The following is a 16,684-nucleotide window of genomic DNA, read 5'->3' as shown; positions in this document are numbered from 1 at the left end:
ACAATCATTGGGTTAAGTCAATAATTTCACACACGCCATGTCTTGTTGCGTGTTTAAGGGTGGCTCCAAAAGAAGTATGGATAATGCCTCCTTGATGCTGAGTTCCGTTGGAGAACTTGCATGACCAATGATTGAGAAGTCCTTACGACTAATAGGGTGGTCAGAATCAGTCATATGTTGGAATACCGCTGAATTTGAAATTGTTCTTGATCGTCTTCCTAAGTGAGGAGTGACACCTAAGTGTTCGCAACATCTAACATTAAAGTGACGTCGAGTCTTCCCGACTTACGTAGCTGCACAGCTACTACATTTGAATTGGTATATAATGTTAGATGCGAGATCACTAGGAATCATGTCTTTCACATAGAAACAAATTAAAAATTTGGTAAAATGAACCATAGATTTAAAAAAAATTAACTTTTATTACAAAAATTAATTTTTTTAAACAAATATTTGATTTATGTTACCACCCAATCAACTGATTTATTCAAACTAGAAAGAAATCATGTCCGGTTTTAAAAAATTATTTCGTTTGGGTCTTAGAAAAAATTTCACCCTGTATACGCTTTTTGAAAACTCTAATATGAATTTTGCAAATTAGACAAATAGGCAATTAAAATGGCATATTTATTTTTTCCCCATACGATTACCTACTTAATTTTTTTATTAAAAAATCAAATTTGTGAAAATCGCAATTTTATCATAAAAATAAAAAAAATTAAACAAAGTTGTTCTTAAAATTAAAAGTTTCACCATTTTTTTTTTCTATAACACGTCTAGATCTAAAACTCCCCATAACACTTCTCTTTGAACTCTATAGTTTAACATAGACGTAATCAAATAGATAAATTTTAAATTTTTTTACTTAATTTTTGCGATTTAACTTTGCAATTCATGAAGCTGCACCTTTTATTTTTAAAAATCCATAACTTTTACGAGAAGAAGACTGAAAGTCTACAACAATAATAATTGTCATAGTCTTCACAATGGTAAGAGATATGTGCTGTAAAAATTTCAAAAAAAATTTTAAATGGAACGTTGTAGCGAGTTAAACCGTGACTTCATCCTTTTTTTTTTCATTTTTAGGTTAAAATTCCGATTTTGACAAATTTGATTTTTTAATAAAAAATTTAATAATCGTGTGGGGAAAAATAAATATGCCATTTTAATTGCCTATTTGTCTAATTTGTAAAATTCATATTAGAGTTTTCAAAAAGCGTATACAGGGTGAAATTTATTCTAAGACCAAAACGAAATAATTTTTTAAATCCGGGTCCGATTTTTTTCTAATTTGAATAAATCAGTTGATTGGGTGGTAACGTAAATTAAATATTTGCTCAAAAAAATTAATTTTTGTAAGAAATGTAAATTTTTTTAAATATGTGGTTCACTTTACCAAACTTTTAATTATTATTCTTAGCCAAATTTGATTTTTTTATAAAAAATTAAGTAGTCATGTGGGGAAATTGTAAAATTCATATTAGAGTTTTCAAAAAGCGTATACAGGGTGAAATTTTTTGTAAGACCAAAACAAAATAATTTTTTAAATCCAGGCCTGAGTTTTTTGTAGTTTGAATAAATCAATTGATTGGGTGGTAACATAAATTAAATATTTGTTTAAAAAAAAATTTATTTTTTAATAAAAGTAAATTTTTTTAAATCTATGGTTCACTTTACCAAACTTTTAATTCATAGTCAAATTTAATTTTTTTATAAAAAGTTAAGTAATCGTGTGGGGGAAAAATAAATATGCCATTTTAATTGCCTATTTGTCTTATTTGTAAAATTCATATTAGAGTTTTCAAAAAGCGTATACAGGGTGAAATTTTTTCTAAGACACAAACGAACCAATTTTTTGAAGCCGGACCTGATTTTTTTCTAGTTTGAATATATCAGTTGATTAGGTGGTAATAGTGTAACGATAGACAAAAATAAGAGACACATCGATCTGACCGTTCAAAAATTATGACGAATATAAATTTCTGTCAAATGCGAAACTCGCCCTGTATATTATTAAACAAGGGGAGCAGACACTTTTTAATGGTCATTTGTTCCCTAATAACACAAAACATTCCAGGAATGTTCCTAGAAGGTACACACAGGATATTGAAAACATTCCTGGAATGTCCCCAAAAGCACACGAACGTCCCTGGAAAGTCCCAGGAAAGTGCTGTGTCAGCATTTTAAACATTCCTTGAGTGTCTTGTTGGAACATTCCATGAATGTCTACGAATGTTCTTTGAACATTCACAGTATATTTTTTAGACTGAATGTCTTGTTGAAACATTCCATGAATGTCTACGAATGTTCTTAGGAGGTTCAAAGTATATTTTTTAGACATTCTCTGAAATATATCGTCAGTGATGTGACAATACCTCCTATATGTTTTTTCATGAGTTTTGCAGGAGACGAAAAACATTTTTTAAGGTCACCTCCTGTTTTCATAAGTAAGTTTTGACTTGTTTTGTAGTAAAGAGATAGTTGAATTTACTACAAAACAAGTCAAAAAATATATGAAAACAGGAGGTGGCCCAAACAAGTTTTTCATCTCCTACAAAATTCATGAAAAAGCAGATAGGAGATATTGTCACATCACGGACGATATACCATAAGTATATGTGGCCGTACCAAATAATACATCCTTGATAAATATAAAAATTTTTATTGCGCAAAATCTTGTCCTATATGTTTTTCCATAATCATTACTACGATGACGATTCATTGTATTGAATTGTACATTACAATTACAATCTTATCATAACTCTGACCAATGAGCAATTTTAATTTAACCTAAATTACTACTGTTCCTTAAAATGAAGAGCTTACCCCATAGCTTCTCTTATCTAATCTAACAGTCACACAAGCACTATGCTCTGCTTTTGTAATCGCACTATTCTAACATACACAGGCATACAAGCATTATGCTCTGCTTTTCACTATCACCTAACACTCAAACTAGTTCAAAAGGCTTTGTCCTCTTCAATCTTCTAGTTTGCCCAGTAGTATCGAGGAGCTGGATTTCCTCAATATTCTTGTAGTTACTTACGAAGTTGTTGCTTGTGACTTCCAACTTTACTCCAACTTTAAAAACAAATCCAGCTGTAAAATATTTATGTGCCTGAAGTCTTTTGTATGCATTCGTCTGCTGCTTAGAGTAGTAACTGTGAGACTCCACCAGATATGTATAAATATCTATAATAGTAATTTGGTGGAATGCACTTTATGGTAAAATCCAATTGTGACTGAATTGTGACTAAATCTTCAATTATTTTCAGCTTCAATAAATATCTAAAACAATAAAAGAAATAATGTTATTGCTTGCAAAATTCATCAATATTGATAAATATCAGAGAAAAATGAACAGTAAATAAAAATTGTTTCCCCTACCTTTCTCCAAACATCTGGAGTTTCCAATAACAATTTCCTTATAATCACTTTGCAGTGTGGTAAAGTTTATAAAGTTCACAAAATACAGCAAACGAAATCCAAATGAATCCAAAATAGACAAAATACGACGATAAACAATGAAATGAAATGTTATTAAGTTATTACAAACATAACCTCTGTAACATGTAACTTTTTGTATGCCAAATGCCAACCAGAACCAGAGGTCACGTGGTTTGGATTGCCTAAATACATAATATACACGCGCGGCAAATTTGAAAATGAATGCAAATTGAATAATAAATGGCCTCTCTTAAAACATAGGACATTGGTAGTATGTTCATAGAATGTCTTGTGGTAACATTCCACGAATAACTTAATCAGATGTTCACCGAATGTTCCTTGAATGTTCAGGACATTCAAACATTAATAGAACTTTAATAGTACATTCATGGAATGTTTTGTGTTATTAGGGTTATTCCCCATAGGAGCCTCTCAACGAGGTAGGAGTATGTACAGTTCCTCATGACTCACCCTGTAGAATAAGAACTAACAAAGAGCTCGAATAACTTTACCCAGACGCCAACAGAATAAAAGAAATAAAATCCAAAAGGCTCCAACCGGCAGGGCACCTCAGAAGACATTCTGACCAAAAAACAGTAAGGCTGGTATGGGAAGAAGTCCCAACTCTATGAAGACCAATCGGACAACCTCGACTCCGGTGGCGAGATAATATAGCAGAAAACCTGAAAGATATGGGCATAGGGAATTGGATAGAGGTTGCTTAAGACAGGAAAGAGTGGAGGCGTGTCGTCGAGTCGACTAAGTATCTTACAGTTATATCAATAACGTCCTGATCTAGTGATACTATGACACTCTGTATAATTAATATAAAACATGTTCTAATCCTAATTTTGAATAACCTTATTACTGTGTTAACTTGAATTAACCTTACCAAGTAAGACAATAAGTAAACACGACATTGAACTATACGTGTTGTTGTTACAGTTTGACGGGTATAAATACAGAATAGTGTAAAAACACGGGAATTGGTATTTTGTTTTAAGACACGAGCATGGGTTAAAATGATTGGTATAATAGGTCTTAGATATATTTACAAACAAGTGGTATGGCTTAGTCACCGATTGAGAATTTTAAATATAATATTATCTAAACCGAAAAACAGTTTTATGTAATTTGAACCAAAAAGCCACTTGATCAACCACCAATGTATTTCCGTTACACTGAGTTTTTTTGTTGATAAAGGTAGGTTCAATTCCTATATTATTCTATATGAGCACTCCTCATAAAATGTAGGTAGTTAAAAAGGTACTCGCCTCATTCATCAATCCTTTAACTTTACCATGCCATGTGATGTGAAATAGCATCACATGCTATGACGACTTTTGGTCCATTCCTTTCAGAGTGCTTTCACAGTTCTCCCACATAGTGATTTAAATTGCAATCACATCTTTCGTTCAGAAACCTGAAGGTAACATGTGATAATATATTTTCTAAGTACAATATACGCTCTAAGTTTTATTCCGTTTAAGCAATAGAGTAACTAAGTTGAGGCGGATCCTAGGCCGCGAATTCGGCATGTATCAATAATAATTCAAGGCTCCTGGATTAGTGCTACATCGGTCGCTGCATTTGCGAATCATCTGATAATTGTATATGAAACAGCATTGACATGTTAAATATTCGCCTGTATGAATTGAATCATTCTTTCCTCTTGGGGTTTTTTTTCCAAGATCCTTTCATAGAGCCATTTTTATTGGCTCCACTTTTGTAATTTTCGCTAGGACTTTTGTCCTTCGAGCTTCGAGCTCGAAAGCTCGAAACAGAAGTGGAAGATCAGGTGAATAAAGCAAACAGAGCCGCAGGTTACCTGAATGAAACAATATGGAGAGATAAAAACATCGGAAAAGAAATGAAAGGGAGAATTTACAAACCAGTCGTCAGAGCAATAATGACATACTCGGCAGAAACACGACCTCATACAGAAAGGACAAAAAGAATGCTAGAAACAGCAGAGATGAAAACTCTGCAAAAAATCGACGGTAAGACACTGTGAGATAGAGCTAGAAGTGCAGATATACGACGGATATGCAAGGTTGACAACATTAATGACTGGGTGAAAAACAGAAGAGTAGAATGGAACGACCACATGAGCCGAATGACAACAAATAGAGTAGTAAGGACGGAGAGAGACGGTTCCCCAATAGGAAGACGATCATCACGAAAAAGGTGGAATGGCAACTTACTGGAGGCACATTGAAAAACAGACAGAGTCATGTATACATAAAAAGAAGAAGAAGAAGACTTTTGTTGTTTAGAGAGATAATCATTTGCCTCTCCTTTCCATTTTGGCGATTGCTGTCTTTGTTAGGAAGAGGATGTTTTGTCTTTCCCTTTTTATGTATTGTTATTACCTGCCCTATCTCCCAGTCCTCTGGCATCTTCTCTTCCTTCCATATATTTTTCAATAGTTTTCAATTTTTTTCTTTCAGTTCCTTTCCTCCATATTTTATAAGTTCCATGTTAATTTCGTCTTTTCCTGGAGCTTTTCCATTTTTGCTCTTCTGTATTACTTCCTTGAGTTCATCTATTGTTGGCTCTTTTGAGACTTCAATGTGTATTTCGTCTGCTTCTTCGTCCACCGTTTCCTCTCCTTCGTGCATTTCTTCTCCATTGTATTCCTCCGTCAAGAGTTCTCTGTAGTGATCTGCCCATACCTGTCTATATTCATTGTCTTCTACAATGACTATTCCCTCTTTATTTTCTATTCAGTTTGTTTTACCTTTGTATTTTTTGGTTTGTTCTTTAATATTTTTATAGAAATGTTTCGTGTTTCTATTTGTTCTTTCATGTTCTATTTCTTGCATCTTTTCATCTGCCCATCTTCTTTTATTTTGTCTTATAATTTTCTTAGCGTCCTTTCTTAATTTTTCATAACTTTCTCTGTCTTCCTCTTTATCCGTTCTCAGCCATTTAATTCTTGCTTGCACCTTTTGTGCTGTTAGCTCTTTACATTCGTTGTTATACCATTCGTTTTTGTTTTCTTCTGGTGTTTGCCTACCTGCTTTTTTGCAGCTTCTTCTATTGACTTTTTGATCATGTCCCATTCTGATTTGATGTCCTCTGCTTTATATCTCTCTCTTATTTGCACTGTTACTTCTTCTTCATATTTTTTCTAATATATGCATTCTGCAATTTATTGACATTCCATTTTTTCTGTTGATTTTTCTGTTTAGTTTGGATTTTAACTTTTTGTCTTATGGTGGCTGTGACCATATAGTGGTCTGAATCCGCACACGCACCTCTGAATGTTCTCACGTCCTTCATTGAAGATTGTTTTTTTGTTTATTAGTATGTGATCAATTTGGCTATACGTTTTTTGATCAGGTGACCTCCATGTTACTTTATGCATTTTAGGGTGTTCAAATTTTGTTGAGCTTATTATCATGTTTGTTCTTGTTGCTAGGTTACATAGTCTTAGACCATTATCATTAGTGTTTTTGTGTACGGTGTGTTTTCCTGCAATTTGCTGTAAAAAATCTTCTTTTCCAATCTGGGCATTGAGGTCTCCTAGTATAATTATAACATCTTCTTTGGGTATTTTTTCCATTTCTTCTTCTATCTTATCATAAAAATTGTCTTTATCGTCTGTATTGCTTGTTTCTGTAGGTGCGTGTAGGTTTAATAGTGATATATTGAATGGTTTATTATTTATCCTTACATACGCAATTCTTTCATATATCGGTTTAAAGTTTATGACTTTTTCTCTTAGCTGTCCTAGAATCATGAATCCCACTCCTTTTTGTCCTTGCTTCTTTCCTCCTGAGTATAATAGTGTAACATATTAAATGTTTGCACTTTATTATTTCCAGAGGCCTCGTACTTATCTTTCTCCTAAATCTAAGAAAAAAAGAGGAAATTGTGGAGTACTAACGACATGAAAAATGCAGTAGAGGCTGTTCGTAAGAAGCATATGGGTTTTAAGAAAGCAGTCAAAACATTTGCTGTACCAAGAACTACGTTAATGACTACGTCATGATCCTGAGTTATCATTATATGTTATTACGAAAACCGTTAGGTAGAAAAACTATTTTACCTTTAACTCTGGAGAAAAAATTAGTTCATTATCTTTTGCAAATGGAGCGCACCTTTTATGGATTTACACGCTTGGGTGTATCAATTAGCAGTCAGAAATAACATCCAGAATGCGTTTCAAAATAAAAGAGCAGGTAGAGCATGGCTCGACCATTTTTTATATAGTCATAAAAAGCAATTATCTCTCAGGAACCAATGGGAACATCTTACGCTCAAGTACAAGGATTAAACCGCCCAGCAGTTAAGAAGTTTTTTGATCTGTTAAAGGTTGAATATGCAAGCAAAATTATTCTCCTGACCGTGTCTATAACGTAGATGAAACTGGATTCACAATAGTGCAATCAAAAGAACCGCAAATAATAGGACGAAAAGGTAAAAGGCAAATAGGGGCGTTAGCTGCAGCAGAACGCGGATTTTTAGTAACGTTGGTGTGCGCAATTAGCACAGGAGGAACTTTCATCGCACCAATGTTAATTTTTCCAAGAAAAATTTTTACAGATGTATTAATGAAAGTACACCCTTCTGGTTGGATACAAACCAATTTATTTTCTGAATGGTTCAATCATTTTGTATCAAAGACCAATCCAACAGAGGATTCTCCTCTCCTTCTTATACTTGATGGACATTACAGCCACACTCGTAATGTTGATACTCTAGAAGTTGCTCGTGAAAAGCATGTCACCATTATCAGCTTGCCTCCTGATACTACGCACAAGCTGCAACCGCTTGACAAAACATTTATGGGTGCACTTAAATCTCATTATAGTGAGGAAATAAGATTTCTGTTACATTCTGACAGAATGCTTAAGCCTCATGGTATTGCTGAGTTATTGGGTAAAGCTTACTTAAAATGTGCAACAGCTGAGATCGCAGTAAATGGTTTTAAAGCGACTGGCATATATCCCTTCAATCCTCAAATTTTTAAGGATGCTGATTTTCTAGCAGAGTCACAATCGCTTCAAATGGAAGAGGAAAATATATCATCGAGTACAACTTATTCGATGATGAACCCAACTTAGTCGTCTGTCGAAACTGCTACATTAACTGTAGAATCGTCTCTTTAACCCACTTCATTCACTGTTCCTGAATCCTCCATTCAACTGAAGTCATGTTCTCCAAGCACGTCAACATCAGATTCAGTATCTCTTCAACCCAAATCATCTAACGAGCATGGAAGACTGCTAACTATAAAGCCTTCTGTCTTCTATTTAAAATCAGGAACATCATCAGCTGTAAACCCTTCGCTTATACTACCCCATCAAATTTCACCAATACCCAAGCCCAAAATAAAAACCTTAAATCGAGGAAGAAAATCAACCAAAGCCACTGTAATTATATCATCGCCTTATAAATTTGAACTAGAACAATCTCTTAAGAAAACTGAAGACCGCAAACAGAGTTGTGGACGTGGAAGGGGACGAGGACGAGGTAAAATTTGCAAAAAAGCCCAAGAGAAAGTTCGGAAACGTATTGCCGTCAAAGATTATGACACCCAAGGAAGTGATCTTTCCAATATTGAAGAGGATACAGATTCCGAACTAAGTTCACAGGGTTCAATTCTTGATAACTGCGACGCCGTGTGCATCTTTGCGAGGAGTCTTATTCAAGTAATAGCAAAGGCGAGACTTGGATACAGTGTCAGAGCTGTCTTTTTTGGGCACACAATGAATGTGCCGGTACAGAAACTGAACCTTATATCTGCGATTTCTGCCGATAGATTTTTGTATTTCTTTAATATGGTCCCCTGGGGGGCCATATTAGAGTGACGTTTTTGTTTTTCACAATATCCTAGATACTGACAAGAATAATTTTTTTATATGTTAGATCTTGATATTTTTTTTAATTTTTTTTAATAATACTATGTTAGTATTACACTAATAGTTATGTGGACGAAAATTTAAATTTAAAAATGTTGATTGTTTATAATCTCTAGTCGAAAAACAAATTAGAGGGCCGTATTCCCACCTTCTCCTCTACGTAAATGATATGCATACATGTATGACCCATGCATTAACAGACGAATAAATTTTGCCACTTTAATATTATGTTGATTGTAAATGTAATGTATTGTGTTGATGTAAAAATGTTGATTGTCCTGATTTTAATAATTTTATGAAGATGATGGTGAAAAGACAATGTTTAAGAAAAGGGAGCAAAAACTGAAACACTGTAATTCACAAAAGAATGTTTATTAAACCCATTCTGCTTTCTACTATTGTGGTCTTACCAACATTCTTGTCTCAGATAAGAAATATCCGTTTCTTTTAAATGTCGACCAGATAATGCCTTGCCAATTTCGGTATGGGTATTCCTCTGTCGGCAATAATTGCATATTTCTGAATTTACCATTTAAATTGCTTCCGTACTTGAAGCAGTCGTTGTACCACCAAGCCCCCACTGAAATTAAAAATATATATATGTATATAGGTTTGTTCCAACACAACGAAGAACCGTGATGTAACGATCACGTTAATATAAAATAGTACGTTCCATGCGTTCTGTGTCTGTATATCTTACGTTCCGTAGGATAATTTGGTCACTGCGCAGGGCGGTGATCGTTACGTGACGGTTTTTCGTTGTGTTGGAACAAATCTTATGATTTATGTGGCTTTATACGAAATCCTAAAAGTAACACAGTATTATACCGTGATTTATATTCCTCAAAAAAAGATCCAGATAACACTGCAAAGAAAAATCTTAAGAAAAAAATAATAAATATCAACTCAGAAATACTCCCTAATATAGAATCCTTCGAAATAAAACAAGCTATGGCACAACTAAAGAACAATAAGGCTCCGGACCCAGATGGAATACTTGCGGAAATGTTGAAGGAGGGGAGTGAAATTATTCTCGAAGAATTGAAAAATCTTTTCAACGAATGCCTCCACAAAGGGGAAGTTCCAGATGATTGAAAAGAAAGTTTGACAATAATTCTCCTCAAAAAAGGAGACGGAGAGATCTGAAGAATTATAGGCCAATTTTCCTGCTGTACCAAATGTACAAACTGGTTATGAAAGTAATAACTAATAGGTTATCGTCGAAGCTCGAGAGCTATCAACCGGCAGAGCAGGCAGGATTCCGAAAGGGTTACAGTACAGCGGATCATCTTCTTACAGTCAGAACGCTAATAGGGAAAGCCAATGAATATCTCTTGAACTTATACATTGGCTTAACTCCATAGAACTTTGGGCAATAGAGAGAGCTATGAACAACTGCAGGATAGATTCTGGATACAGAATGCTCATATATAATATTTATGAGAAAGATACAATAAAAATAAAAACAAATATATGGGAAAGCCAAATCTATAGCAATCAATAGAGGAGTTCGCCAAGGAGACATTATTTCACCAAAATTATTCACACTGTGACTTGAAGACCTGTTCAAAGTCATTAACTGGGCAGATAAAGGAATAAATGTTATTGGAAGAAATCTGAGTCACTTGAGATATGCTGACGACATTGTAATATTCGCTACAAATGTCGAAGATTTACAGACCATAATGACGCAACTATTTCAAGCTTCGGAAAGAGTAGGTCTTAAGATGAACTTGGAAAAAACAAAAGTAATGACGAATACACCGAACATTAGAAAAATAACGTTGAATGACATAAATTTAGTGTGACCTGTGACAGGTAATGAAAGTTAGCAAAGAAAATCAAACTGCCGAAATTACCAGAAGGGTAAGGTTAGCGGGGGCAGGATTTGGAAAACTGAGTTGGACCTTCAAAAACACTAAAATATAACAATATTTGAGAACCAGAGTTTACAATCAGTGTATCCTCCCTATACTTACGTATGATACACAGACGTGGACACTCACCAAGGCCAATATGGATAAAATGAAAAGTAAAGACACAAAGAGCGCTGGAAAAATCAATGCTCGGGGTAAGATTTATAGACAAAAAAACTTGATTTGAAACAAAAACCAAAGTATAAGACACAGGAGAACATGCTGCCAAATTAAAATGGAGCTTCGCAGGACACAATGCCCTACTGAAGGATAAAAGATAGAATCATGAAATGCAACAATGAAGACCGTGTTTAGGAAGAAAAAGCAAGAGAAGGCCAAAAATGAGATGGGCTGATGACATAAACAAGTTTGAAGGACACAACTGGAAACAGGGGGCGCAAAATAGACAACACTGGATTGAAGAAGAAGAAGAAGAAGAAGAAGAAGAAGGAGTGGCTTTCCGGGTTTGACTCCGCTTTGAATAATCTTGGTTTTTAGAAAAACTAATATTTTGAACACCTTTTGGCAAGGTTGTAACGATTAGTTATTACCATCGTTACTAAAATATTTATTCCAATAGGAACTAGGTATGCAACCAACTTTACAGACAATTGTATTGAAAGTTGCAGTTGATCGACGACAAAATTGGTAACTTTTGGGGAATTCGGAACCTAGAAGTTGGTTTGTGTATCGATACGGCTTCCGGCTGACGTGATTGTCATTGCAGAAGGGGCTATTCGTCACTTCAATCTCGGCTGTTGTTGAAAGCAGACCCATCACACCAGTGGCCATTACAAAGAATATAAAATTTTAGTTGAAATGTTTGAATAGAATATAAGTTTACGTGGGAAGAAGTTGTTTTGTTCTTGGTTGTTAAGTGTTTTGAAAAGAAGAGGTTTTTTTGTTTTCCAACACCTTTTTGAAGAGTAATGGGTATGTATTAAAAAAATGATGTTTTTTCCTTAAATAAAAAATAACCCTGTTATTCATTTCAAATAACTTACATATATTATCTTTAAATGAATTGTTATTCTTCAATCATCAGATTTGCAATACTTCAATACCATCGCACTTATTTTTTCTACAGAGAAAAGAATTCTTTCTAACTATATACTTCCAGTTCAAAATCAGTTTGGAATCAATGACCATTCTTATTCTCTCATTTATATAACTCCCTAAAGTAATCTTGATTACCAGATTCATATTTACTTGTTCAAATACTTCCTTATATTCGTTTAAAAGGCTCTTTCCAGTCAAGGATAATCAAGGTCAATGACATTTCAAGCAAGTACATCAAACTTCATTTTTTCTTAGATTTTTTCTCTGTCAATTCTGATAAGGTGGTACACCTTTTTGCAGAGGCCCTGTTTCTTGTGTGGTCAAGGCAATCAGCTGATCAAGGTTTGTTTTTTTAGCCACTGGTGGAAATCAAGATTAAGTCAATCTTTTTGGATATGGAATAGACGATCATTTTGGATTATTTGGCATTGGATGGATTTTATTTTTTTGTTTTTTGGAGATAGACAGTTTTCCCGGTGCTAGGAAGTACCTCCTTGTCGCACCACATCGTCGTACCTTTTGGTTGGTGAGAAGTACTCCCCCTAAGGTAGTGGAAACCCGGAAGATACCTTACTTGGCTCTCCCGCATCAACTTAACCGGAGTTTGGAGAAGCCACAGGCCTACTTTTTGTAGAAACGACAGGTTTTATTATTAAAATTTACATTTTCAATTCTTTTACATAACCTATTTCAACTTTAACATTTTTAATAACATATATAATCTTAATAATCATATAAATTCATTTTTCTAAAATCAATTAACGTTATCATAATCAATATTTTTCTTTTCAACAACTTTTATATGTCATTTTCATTATTGTATTTGTATTTTATTTTATTTAAAATAGTCCGGAGACCATAACCTATCTGGTAAGATACTGTGCACACTATCTAGGTTATTATCACAATATATCAGTATCGTCCGGTGTGTCATTCCGATCAGATGTGAGATTGTCAACCAATATTGTAATCCTCCTTAATAATAAGTTTTTAGTACACACATATTTAGATCCATTAACTGTCTTGGTATAATAAATTCAATATATTTGCTTTTCTCTACTGTAATATCTGTGTAATAGACATGAGCGTACTAGCCTAGTACGTCAGGTGGTTAGCTAGTTTGTATAAAATTGTATATAGGGGTTCTAGGTATTTTTTTTTCATTAAATTTGTTGGTTGTACATACTTATATGTTTTATTATCCTACCTTTTTAATAGTATTAGTTAGGTACAGCAATATAGGTCACGTGGAGAGGAATATATTCAATTCTTCCCTGGCGCTCAACACTACTTCTGAATATCTTCTTGGTCAATAGTTCTTTTCTTTTCATTACTCCTTATATTAATTTATTTTCTTTATCATTCAAGTATTTCAGTAGGTACCGTCTTACTAGGGCGTGCAAATACGGCCTGATCCTCCCCTGAGCCCTACTGTTTAGTCTCTTCAATTTCCAGCTAGCCTAGTTTGAGGAAACTTCCATAAATAAGTAACTACCCTTTAAACCTATATCTATTCTGCCACAACACAACTTCGTTTTTGTTACAATTGACGCTCGCCAACGTGGAGCCCGATTTTCAGTAAGACAGTACCTTTCTTTATTTTGTTGCTTATTGTAAATTTTTCTAGTAAGTATCTTTCTGGTTCATTGTTGTATATTTTGTAATTATATAGAGATACATTTTTTATTCCTTTTGTACGTTATTTGGAAAATACACTAGTGCCCTTTTATTGCTGTATTGGTACTATTTTAATTTATTTAAAATAATAATTGTAAATCGCGAGTAGGACAATATTTGAATAGGTATATTGGTTGGCATTTCGGTCTGGTCGGTTTGGTGATACTTGGATATTTATTTTGAAAAATTTTGAATGACTTTTTTTGATATCTAGGTACATTACTACTTTTGATTTAGGTGCAGCCACAATATACTACAGTTAGCTAAATTTTTGCTTACCATACCTATATATAATTTATAAAATTTTTATTTTTTGATATACATTTTCCTTTAAACTGTAGCAGATGGATTTCTACTACAATGTTTTATAAAAATATCCATTAATTTTAATCCTATCCCAAGAAAAATATCTATTTTTCTAATTTATTTTGTGAGTTTAAATATCTTTAAAATTTCCTAAGCCGCTCCTGTTCGAAATATTTCAAAGTATTTCACAACATTGTAAACGTTAGGAAATTTCCTATCTATTTGTGTAGCATTTACTAACTACGTAGATAGTTATTGTGAAAACATTCCTTATTCTAGAATGAGTCCTCCTAAAGGTTTGGTATATTTCCCTTAAGTTTAGAGCGCTAAAAACCCTATGATATTATTGGTCTGAATTTTGAAAGATCGTTGAGTTCTCTCCGCCGATTGGTCAAATGTCAAACCGAAAGAATGATCGGCTTGAAGCGTAGGAGAATTTTCAATAGGCAAGGTACGCCGCTGAAAATAAAAAGATAGTTCCAAAAACATGTTCGAAGATTAAACATCTTTTTGTGTGGAACTCAACTAACAGACTCACAAAAAGAAACGCACTTTGCCGGCTTTAAAATGGTTTTCTTTTTATGGTAAAAGAAGTGAAGGACTGGCAGTTTGTCCAGTAAATACCAAAGAATATTATTACAATAATTTCACATCACTTTAAGTGGATATATTTATGTGAAACAATATTATTGTGACGCAGTTTTGTTTCGCCGGTAAAGAAAAGTGCGTGGTTCCTGTCCTTTGTGTAGCTGTTGCTATTTTTTGATGATGTTATGGATTTGTACATGTTCCAGTAAGAATTCCTGTTTCCTGTATCCTGTATGGTTTAAAAATGAATGTCTTCCCCCCCAATCTCGAATGGAAAATTTTGAAGTTCCTAAGTGTGACATGTGAATGGATTTTGTTTTAACGAGGTATGATAATGTTTATTTTAATTAAATTCAAAAGTGGATATTAATTTGGTAAAGGTTTTACATAATTAAATAATTTGTTTTCAACATGGATTCTCGGAAATTTTTATGTAAAGTAAATAAAAAATGGCAGTGACTTTTGACAGCCATGTCAAATTTTTGTTTTGGTACACTGCTAAAAATAAGGTTAAGAATTGTAAAATCATGTATTTGTTTTTATTATTCATTTCTTTTTTGAGAATATGTTTATTCTAGGAGTAAGTTTTAAATAAACATTATAAAATGTACACATCTTTATTTTTGTAACCTCTTTCTTTAAGAAAATTATTAACAGATATCTAATACAAGTGAATAAGTTTTAGAACAGAAGAAAAAGATATGGCATAGAAGCCAATAATGATAAATAAGTAGCCCAGTTTAACCCCAACGAGGAATCTACGATGAATGTCCCCCAGTTGGTTTCCAGTAAGTACTCGATATGAGAATTTGAGGATTTTTCAAACGGCGTCCCAATTTGTTTAAATAGTAGGAAAGTCCTCAAGTCTGTGTAAGTATCCTTTGCTTATTTGTTTATATAGTTAGTCTTCTTTAAACCCTCCTACCCCTCCCAACGAATCTACGACCTGCCACCGCACAAAAAATGAGCTGTCGTTCGCATGAAGGTTTGCGTGTCTGTTCCTTCTACTAGCCCCATTTCGACCCCCCAGTATCTTAGTAGATAGTCTTTCCTTGTCCCCATATGAGCAGACAGGTAAAACGCTTCAAATAGCGCCCTGTACGTGGGGCTCAACTTACTTTTTAGCCTCTCTTAGACCCCATTAGTATGTGCCCATTAGCAGGTCTTGTTAGCCTCCTTTCGGTACCATTTGTACTACAACTGTTAAGGCAGTGCCCGTCCCCTTGGGCAGCCCGATCTCAGTGTGTGGTACAGGTGTTGCCGACAACATGGAAGCTCGACTCTAGTTCTGTATTGTGTACCCATTGTTACAAGTTTAGCTTGTATGCCATTTGCACTAGTAGTTAGCCTATCTACTAGTCCCCAATGTCTTTAGCCACTCCCACTTGGTGTTACACTTGTAATACTTGTAACATTTACCCTGAAGTTTGACCCCAAGTAACTATCGCCCCAGTCTTCCCAAGTAGTTTAGCCCAGATTCCTCTTGTCTTGTCCTTAGAAACTGTTTCAAGTCTTTTAGTGTCCCCGAAACTGTTTCAGTCTTTTAGTTCCCACAAAAGAGCCCATTTTTATAAATTTTGTTACCGAATGTTAATAATTTTTCCAAAGAGGTGTAAGTGTGTACACTTTGTATTGTGGTGTTGATTTGGTCATACTGTTGATTGTATAAGTATGTACCATTTCATACATCATAGTGTATTTACATTGTAAACCCCATATTATGTAAACCGTAGTATACTGGTATTGTATTTTATGTATCGTACAACAGAATAGTATGTTAAAAATTGTGACGTACTTAATATATTGTATTGATATTGTACC

The 16,684-nt window shown here is 34.0% G+C and overlaps 1 protein-coding gene across 1 annotated transcript in view; it reads right to left on the bottom strand.

Annotated features, from left to right (window-relative positions):
• Positions 1–9,673: 9,673 nt before the first annotated feature.
• Positions 9,674–16,684, bottom strand: part of LOC126890408 (microfibril-associated glycoprotein 4-like) — a 90,391-nt gene continuing 83,380 nt past the window's right edge. The window contains exon 6 of the mRNA XM_050659313.1: positions 9,674–9,897. Coding sequence (XP_050515270.1) covers positions 9,713–9,897 — 185 coding nt within the window. The 3' untranslated portion in view covers positions 9,674–9,712. The remainder of the gene's footprint in view (positions 9,898–16,684) is intronic.

This window comes from Diabrotica virgifera, chromosome 8 (genome assembly GCF_917563875.1).
Source record: "Diabrotica virgifera virgifera chromosome 8, PGI_DIABVI_V3a".
Lineage (NCBI taxonomy): Eukaryota > Metazoa > Arthropoda > Insecta > Coleoptera > Chrysomelidae > Diabrotica > Diabrotica virgifera.
The sequence above is the reverse complement of the archived record's forward strand: the minus strand, read 5'-3'. Positions and strand labels throughout refer to the sequence as shown.